This window comes from Palaemon carinicauda, chromosome 16 (assembly GCF_036898095.1).
Source record: "Palaemon carinicauda isolate YSFRI2023 chromosome 16, ASM3689809v2, whole genome shotgun sequence".
Lineage (NCBI taxonomy): Eukaryota > Metazoa > Arthropoda > Malacostraca > Decapoda > Palaemonidae > Palaemon > Palaemon carinicauda.
The window spans coordinates 64034724-64044398 of record NC_090740.1 but is presented as its reverse complement, the minus strand read 5'-3'; the positions used below and the strand labels follow the sequence as shown (position 1 = coordinate 64044398).

General features: G+C 40.5%; 1 protein-coding gene across 7 annotated transcripts in view; it reads right to left on the bottom strand.

The window, feature by feature from the left end:
* LOC137655750 (microtubule-associated protein futsch-like) overlaps window positions 1-9675 on the bottom strand; it is a 268584-nt gene that overhangs the window by 165952 nt on the left and 92957 nt on the right. For all 7 annotated transcript variants that reach the window (XM_068389814.1, XM_068389819.1, XM_068389818.1 and 4 more), the window contains 2 exons: window positions 6672-6824; window positions 6362-6457 (listed from right to left, as the gene is read on the bottom strand). In XM_068389814.1, the coding sequence (XP_068245915.1) occupies window positions 6362-6457; window positions 6672-6824 (249 nt within the window). The remainder of the gene's footprint in view (window positions 1-6361; window positions 6458-6671; window positions 6825-9675) is intronic.

Genomic DNA, 9675 nt, shown 5'->3' with positions numbered 1-9675 from the left:
ATAGTTAAGCGATTGCTCTGTGAAATTGGCCGAAGCTAATCCTCTTGCCAAGAAGTTGTGGCAGTGAACTAGGAGTTACCCGTATGTGGACGACAGTTACCACACACACTTACATATTGAATATTTTAGCGTTTTCGCTCATGTTGGTGGTAGATATGATTATTGTTTCTGGTTTAGTGTTACGTGATTTGTTTAGTGTTAAGTATTTTCGGTACTGTGTGGGAAGTAAGTGTTTTCGGTAATGTGTGAACTAATGGTGTTGGGGTTGTAAAGTTTTCTGATTATTGGTGAGTTTTGTGTACCACACACACCGTTATATTATTTAAATATAAGTCTGTTATTTTTTTTGTCTGTTTGGGTTAAGTCTGTTTAATGAAGTGTTTTGTTTTGGTTGCGTTTAATATAGTTTAAGGTTATGTTTTGTTTGTTTTCCCTTCGTGCAATCGTCCAGTTTGCAGTAAAGTAAGGGGAAAGTTTGTATTGTGGGATATTTGAAAGTAAGAGTGATCAAAGGTGTGGGGGTTTGTTTTTGTTTACATCCCGCCACATAAATTTGGCGGCCCGAACAGGGACTGTCGAAGGTGGGATTGAAACTGGACTGTTGAACAAGGGTATTAAAATAGGTTTAGGAATTAGATTTAAGATATTAATGGTATGAAATGGAGGAAATGGAAGAACAGTTGTATATTTTAAAGGAGGAATTGCGGTTTTCTAATGAGCGAGAGGAGAGGTTGTTGTTGGAGAATGCGAGGTTAAGTAGTGAGAATGAGGAGATGCAAAGGAAACTTAGGTAACTTCAGGGAACTGTAGAGAGAGTGGAAGAGGGTGTTGTGATGAGGATGCGAGAAAATGAGAAATGAATGGAAGCAATGGAAGGGCAAGTAATGGGAATGATGAAAACTGTCATGGGTGAAGGTGCAGTCGGAGGAGTGGCTTCTGCTTCTGGTAACGGGTTGATGGTGGAAGAGGATAGGGTAAGTGATAATGGGGAAGGTAGTGATAGTGATATTGAAAGTAAAGGGCCTAGACACAGTAAGATTGGAACCAAGGGTGATAGGAAGACTGAGAAGAAAGGTAAAGATAATGTGAAAAAAGAAAAGAAGAAAGGTCAGGGTGTGAGTGAGGATGATCATGAATGGGTGAAGGTGGTTAGTAAGAAAAAGGGTAAGAAGGGAATAGTTAAAGATAGGACTTTGAGTGTAGAATTAGATTCATTGTATTCAAATGAAGAAGGCGGCAACAAGAAGGGAGTAGACAGTGAAGATAGTGGTGAGAATGAAGTAGAGGAATTTTGTAAGACAAGTGTTTATGAGAGAGGTACCTAGGTGTGGAAGTTTTAATGAACATAGCAGTAGGGATGTATATGACTTCTTTAGGGAATATGACAAGTTTTGTCAGGCTAAGTATGGGGATAGTAAGAGAGTTTGGGCTAGGGAGTTGGGAGAATTTTTGTCAGGATATTTGTTGACGATGTATGGGGTGATAATGAGTGTAGGAGAGGTTGAGTATGAAAGTGTAAAGAAGAGGATAATTGAACAGGTAAAACGTATGAAAGGTAGAGTTAGGTATAAGCGAAAAAATGATTTTGATGAAGCACAATGAAGGTAGGTGAAGCAATCTCGATGTATGTATGTCGGTTAGAAACATTGGCTAGAAAGAAGTATGGGGACGAAGGAATAAATGAAAAAAAAGAACTAATGAAGAAGTTTTTGGGTACAGTACCAGAGAGTGTGTGTGAGTTTATTAATTTGAAACGGAAGGAGAAAATGAGGTGGACTACAGAGAGATTGACTTGGGATGATATTTTAGAGATAGTTGAGGATTACGAGTTGGATAGGTATATGAAAGACAGTAAATCTGTGAGTGTAAGAACTGGAATGAAGGAAAGTGTGCCAGAATTTGGTAGTTTTAGAGATGCTGTTATGAGAGGGCCAATGGGGGGTAGCTGATAGTGTAGTAGATAGAAGTGTTAGGGTGAGTAATGTAGGAATACCCATGCCGAGAAATGACGGGTTTAGAAAGGGAAATCAAGTTTGGAGAGATAGAAGTGCTAGTGCGCGGCAAGGTAGGTAAGGTAGTGGTATCCGTGAAGAGAGGTGTTATGGGTGTGGGAAGGTAGGACATAAAAAGAACGAGTGTAGATGGGCATTAGGAGCATGTTTCGGGTGTGGAGAGACAGGGCATCGTATTAGCGACTGTAAGAAAGAGAAAGTGATTTAAGTGTTATCGGTGTGGTATGACTGGACACGTAGCAAGTGGATGTAGGAGTAATCGTATGAATGTGATTTGTGGTAAGGATGGTCATTATGCTAGAATGTGCAAGGAGCCGCAGGGTAAGTGTACTGAATGTGGTGGAGATGGTCATATAGCTAGAGTATGTAGGAGGAAGGGATTAAGTCAGCCAGGATGTTCGGGAAACTAGAGTGTGAGAGGGTTCAACTGGGTGAGTCCTCCTGTGTGTGTAGAAGGAATAGGATCAGTGTTCGTGAGAATGGGATGAATAATTGGTTGGAAATGAGCAAGTATGAATCTAGTATGCATGAGAAGTTAGGGCTGGAAAATAAACAATTTGTGTAAGTTGAATATAGGAAAAAGAGGAGTTTGAAAGTTTTAAGTAAGGATGAAAAAAGGGGAAAATTTTGTAAGTAAAAGTGAGAATAGAAAAAGTATGACAAGGGTGTAAATGTACAAGTGGGTATGGAAGATAAATGTGTTAATACAGATGAATCATGGCCGAGTATGAATGATACCTATAGTGTGGGTGGCTTTTCGTTAGATGTAAAAGAAAGAATGAATAACGCAAGAGTGAGAGATAGGAGAATGATAAGTAGCATGAATGAATCTTTTGTTAAAGTGGAGAATGGTTTTGATGAAATGGATGAATTGCTGACGGAAATATGTGAGATTTAGGGCCAGATGAAATTGAGGTAGATGAAATAGTGCACGATATCTTAGACGAGTGGAACATAGACGGGAATCGTAATAGTACGTTGAATGAAAACGACATGGAAGAAGTGAATGAGAGAGTGCAGGTATATGAAGGCCCAGTTACTCGGAGCCGAGGCCCTGTTCCCGATTGCGATTGGGTAATGAGAAAATAGGTAAGTGTTGTGTGAGGATTTGGCAAAGTAGGGGGAGGAATGTGGAGGATTAATTTTATTTGAATTTTTTTTTTGTTTGCAAAAAAAAGAGAGAGAGAGAGAGAGAGAGAGAGAGAGAGAGAGAGAGAGAGATGAGAGAGAGAGAGAGAGAGAGAGAGAGAGAGAGAGAGTGAGTGTTATTTGCTTTAATTTAGAGAGAGTTGTCTTAGTTTTGTTAAAATTGAGAGATATTTTATTTGCTTTAGCTTTGTCAAATAGAGAGAGAGAGAGAGAGTGGGTGTTTATTTGTTTTAGTTTTTGTCCAAGAGAGAGAGAGAGAGAGAGAGAGAGAGAGAGAGAGAGAGAGAGAGAGAGAGAGAGAGAGAGAGAGGAGAGAGAGAGAGAGAGAGAGAGAGAGTGAGAGAGAGAATTTCATTTGCTTTAGTTTTGCTAGATCGCCCGTGCGCGAGAGAGAGTATGAGAGTATGTGTGTTTGTATGTGCGTGTGCGCGCGTGTGTTTGTGTGTCCGCGATGCGCGCCGAAGAACAAGTGGTAGTTAGCGAGTGATTGTTTGTAGTGGGAAAGACTGTCGGTATATTTGAGGTTGTTTGTTTACATTTTTAGCTAGGATAGGGCGGTAATGAATGTCTTGGGCGAAAGCATTTTCTATTTGACTGTATCAGGAGTCGGTTGTTTGTTTTGTTCTTCGACAGCCGGCTGTGAAGTGATTTTTCTTTATATTGGAGTCGTAATTCCTCCTTTAGGCTCCTTAGACTCTCTTAAACTCCTTTGGAGTTTTTGTTTGTCTGTGGCCTGTTGGTTGCCTGCCGCACATTTAATAGATTGATGACGACCCCGTATGTTAAATCGGATAAGGATTTGGATAGACCGCTCATGTATTTGTCCCGGATGATGATGATGATGATGACACTGGTTTGGCCTGGACATGGAGATGATATGAGAGTATAGTTAAGCGATTGCGCTGTGAAATTGGCCGAACGCTAATACTCTTGCCAAGAAGTTGTGGCAGTGAACTAGGAGTTACCCGTATGTGGACGACAGTTACCACACACACTTACATATTGAATATTTTAGCGTTTTCGCTCATGTTGGTGGTAGATATTATTATTGTTTCTGGTTTAGTGTTACGTGATTTGTTTTAGTGTTAAGTATTTTCGGTACTGTGTGGGAAGTAAGTGTTTTCGGTAATGTGTGAACTAATGGTGTTGGGGTTGTAAATTTTCTGATTATTGGTGAGTTTTGTGTACCACACACACCGTTATATTATTTAAATATTAGTCTGTTATTTTTTTGTCTTTTTGGGTTAAGTCTGTTTAATGAAGTGTTTTGTTTTGGTTGCGTTTAATATGGTTTTAAGGTTATGTTTTGTTTGTTTTCCCTACATGCAATCATCCAGTTTGAAGTAAAGTAAGGGGAAAGTTTTTATTGGGATGCCTGAATAGGCCTCTCAATCCCACGAGGCTAGATCGGCGCCAAAGAGCCGCTGACCAAGGCAAAGGCTGTCGCCCTCAAGGGCGGAAGGTAGCTCTTCCACCCGTGGAAAGGCAGAGGATACGTTCGCTTGTGGCGGATAGCAGGCCGTAAGGCAAGGCTGGGGTGCGGGGTTGGCGGCTATGATGGCCGAATACTGGCAGGGGAGGCTGCGGTGAGTCTGGTTGATTAGGATGTGCCATCGGCGGGTGAGCGGATCGGACCACGTAGCTCCCACAAGGATCTGTCGACTAAGGCGGAAAACCCCCAACTGAGAGAGCTGCGAAACCCTGAAGCAGGTGCTTGCAATTGCACGACGTCCTACAAGGTTCTTACGATCGTGGGGAAGGCGAGGAGGAGATAACCGCTAAGGCACTCATCTTAAGGGGACCTCAACTCCTGGCCCCGCAGGCGAGACATGAGGTCAAGCCTAGGACACAAAACATAACTCCTCTGCTACCACGGGTAACTCCGGAGACAGAGAAGGACCCTACACACTAGGCACTGACAAACAGACCACAGAAGGCCAGGAACCACTACCCCTCCTGGAGGGCAACTTATCTCTTTTGGCCTTTTTTCTTCTTCATTATAGCCATCATGGCCCACTGAGAATCACTCCAGCCCACACACTCTTCATACATGGCGTTTGGAGCGCACATCTGGCCCCGACACAAGGTACACAACACGTGGGAATCAATTTCCACATGGGACGGGAAAGCAGCAACCACGCTTCGCGTTTACACCTGGGCAATGACGTTACACATGAACAGATTCCATTTAGGAGATCGTAGATACCACAGAACTCAAGTAAGACATGCTATGAGCACATACGAAAACAATAGCGATCACAAGAAGCAGAAAGTCGACCACGCACGCGTACAACCAGAAGTGGAATGGTTGATGGCCACCTGACAAAGTTACCTGAGGCGTCCCTCTAGGGCACGCTGGGAAAACGAGAGGTCAGGGTCGTGCACGCAGAGAGGAAGTTGGGGGGATTTAGGGCTGTTGGGGGGAAACTCTAGTCAGGGAGCTGGCGCTCAAAGGGGTCACCTACACATTGGTCTGCCTTAAGGATTTGTATCAGAACAAATCTATTAATTCATATATTATATATATATATATATATATATATATATATATATATATATATATATATATATATATATATATATATATATATATATATATATATATATATATATATATATATATATATAATATATATATATATATATATATATATATATATATATATATATATATATATATATATATATATATATATATATATATATATATATATATATATATATATATATATATATAGGTATTTGTATACGTATATGTATGTATATATATCTATATATATACAGTACAGTATATATATATGTATATGTACATGTAGGTATATATATATATATATATATATATATATATATATATATATATATATATATATATATATATATATATATATATATATATATATATATATATGCATCTTTCACTCACTCATGGGTACTAATTCAACTTCCATTTTGTAATTAAAAATACACAGCATAAAATATGCAACAGATTCTAACATAAGCAAAACCTAAAGCCTTTTTTCCAAAAGAAATCAGCCAATCATTCAAGCATAAGAAATATAAAATTTGTACATGTGACTGAGCAAGTGATGACTGGTACTTATAAACTTAATTTTTTAGCCTTCATTTCGAATATGTAATTGAGGTCTTAGTTTTACTGGAATTCTCAAGCAATCATAAAAACAAAGAAATTGGAGTCATACCTGATGAAGTCTGTCTGTCAGGACTCATGAATTCTTCCTTGCGACTACCAAGACCAGCTAATATGGATCCTAAGCTTTGAATCTTTTTACTTTCCACTGTAAAAGAAGTTTCATTGTAAATGCATTACAGTAATCTATGCTTTCAAGATCATCACCAATAAAAGCTAACAATGTTATATGAAATGAACATTTCTTAAAAATTCTTATATGCCAATAGATCATGAATGTTCTCATACTACACCATCTAATTTAATTGGAATATTCTAAAAATGTATTTCTAGTCAGTACATTTAAATTTCAACTTCCTTACCATTGTCTTTCTCCTGATCTTTGTTTTCTGCTCTTGGAGAACCTCTAGTTTTAGGAAGCTTTGCCTTTACCTTTTCAGGTTCATCAACTTTCAACTCATCACTTTTATTTTCATCAACTGGGAACTTGTCCACTTTGGGATTTTGGTTTTTTCCTGTAAAATAAAAAAAAAAAAAACTAATAAATGGCAAATATATAACATACAAATAAACTTAACTTACTGAAAAGAGTCTGCTGCTTTGCTGATGTGAAAAGAAAATACATTGCAGCATATTCAAAATGAAAATAACTGCAAATATTAACATGAGTACTTTTTTATTGCTTGGGTTAAGGAAGACAAATTCAGATGTTCGGAAAGAGAGAGTAAGAGTCCCAACATATGCTACATTACCCACAAGACGACAACACTTATAGGATGACCTCAACCTCATCACAATAATGGGACCACACCAACATTTTGTTGATGCGTAAGACAAAAAGCCTCCACCAAATGACTTTATCAGGGACACAGAAGATGTTTATGAAGAGGAAGACTATGGGAAGCTGGCTCAATTTTTTAGCTTTTTTTATTAACTCTGGGCATTCATAATGGGTCTAAATAAAGCCAAAAGTGAACAGAAAGAGAAGAGGAAGACAGTGAGAACGACAATTAAACTAAAAATGGAAAAAACTGCCAAATTTGAAACTAGCGTTTGTGTTTTGGATCTAGCTGCGCAGTATAGCATTCCGAAATCAACTATTTCAACTTTCGTCATGAACAAAGAAGCGATAAAGGCAGCTAAAGTTGCAAAAGCTGTGACTTTGATAAGGAGGCAAATGTTGTAGGTAATGGAGGAAATGGAAAGGCTGCCACATATTCATCAGGGAAAAGGAGTTAGCCGGTGATAGTGTTAGTGAAGCTTTTATTTGCAAAAAATTCTTACAAATTTACGGTGACCTAGAAAAGAAAATGCCTCGTAAAAGAGCAGAAAGTGAAACATTCAAGTTCAAAGGCAACAGAGATTGGTTAAAATAATCCAGAAACAGAACTGGCATTGCATATATCGTGTAACAAGACATGGCAAGGCAGCAAGTTTAAAGGAAGAACAGTATCTTACTCAACAGGTTTTCAATTGTGACGAGACCAGGTTTTTTTTGGAAAACAGAGGCCGGCCAGTATGTACATTACAAAGGAGGAAAATTCAGTGGCAGGGCACAAGCCTATGAAGGACAGTTTCACTCTTGTGTTGTGTGCAAATGCTAGCGGTGACTCTAAAATAAAACCTTTGCTCGTCTACCAATCAGGCAACCCCCGGGGTCTTTAAAAAGAACAACACAATGAAAAGTAAATTGCCGGTTATGTGGCGGGCAAACACAAAGGCATAGATGACCACACAGTTTTTCAATGAGTGGGTGCACAAAGTGTTTGCCCTCCAAGAGAAGATTTATCTTACGGCAAAAAATTTGCCAATAAAATGCCTGTTAATCGTGGACAATGTTCCTGCTCACACCCCCCCCCCCCCCCCCGGGAATTAGAGGATGAATTAGTTGATAAATTCAGTTTCATCAAAGTTAAATTCCTGTTACCCAATACGACGCCGATTCTTCAGCCCATGGACCAACAGGTCATTTCGAATTTTAAAAACTACATCAAAAGCCATTTTCTAAAAGTGTTTCTAAGTGGCAAATGACAAATAGCTAACACTTCGAGAATTCGAGAGGGATAAGGCCTGTCGGGGAAAAGTGCTACAATAAAGGTAAAATAAAAGTATATGGTAGTCAGAGATCATTCACCAAGATAACATCTTCCTTCCCAGAGTAGTCAATGGTACGTTGAGGGAACATACAGGGATTAAGACGCTTTACCCCTCGCCGTTTCATACGGATTGTGTCATGTTTAGGCTGCCATTAGACACTCCGTTGTGCGACCACAACGCAACCGAGCTTCAACCCCTCCTGAGATTTAAGGGAACAGTCCTTGAGGTAGTAGGTCGTGAAGATCGACTGCCTGGTTCATACGTCTGCTCTCAGCACCTAGCTGACCACCATGTTTCTTTCGAAGGCTAGTAAGGTACCGATGCCCCTGATGTCATGAGGCTTGGCAGACTTGGGGGATGGATCACCCTTTGTCAAGTCTCCCTACAGATCACATCATGGAGCCAGAAGGAAATCGTGTTCTTCGAGATTGCCCTCTTCACTTCCCCAGTGGTCACAAACAGGTTCCTGATAGCTGGGGGGAGATCCATGAGATATTTTTCTGCACTGCCCTAACTGGTCACAACAGCAGTTCCTCCAAGCCATTTGTTCTACGGATGGAGGATGGAAAATTTGTCGAACAGCAGGGTTCTGCGTCTTTGCCACGAAGGAATGGATGAATTTAAAAACCAGCTCCCTCCACCTGGGTGAGTGGAAGACATCTGTCATAAGTCCATGGAGTTCACCTACCCTCTTCGGGGGCGAGTTCCCTGTCCGTAATTTACAGCAGAGGCTCAAATGGAGGCTTCTTGAGGGCGTCAAGGACCTTGATGATGTCTGGTGTGGGTGCCTCGAGTGCCCTGGGGGGGCATGCCTATTCGAACCCTTTTAACAGCATTGAGAGCCGCTTGGAGGAACCTAGGTTCAATCCCTTGAGGAAGACCCGACCCAGCTCCAACCAGAATCCCTTCACTGCTGGAACTGACATACATTGATCGAAGCATAGATGGACCAGGAAGTCCGCGATAACTGGGATTTGAGGCATTGAGGGGCACTATGCTCTCCTTGGCGCTCCATTTGCCGAAGGCTGTTCACTTTGCCTAGTACATGTATATGGCTCACGAAGATTGTCTGAGGTTGTTTGGGCGGCTGACCTTCTGCAGTACCCCTACCTTCTTAGCAAATGCTGAATGGTCTCCACGCGTGAAGGAAGTTTGGGAGGCTTTTGTGGAACCTCGAGAAGTGAGGCTGCTTTAGCAGGTCTATCTCAAAGGTAGAGGTCACGGAGGTTCCACAGCTAAGGACTTTAGGTATGAGAACCACTCCTTTGC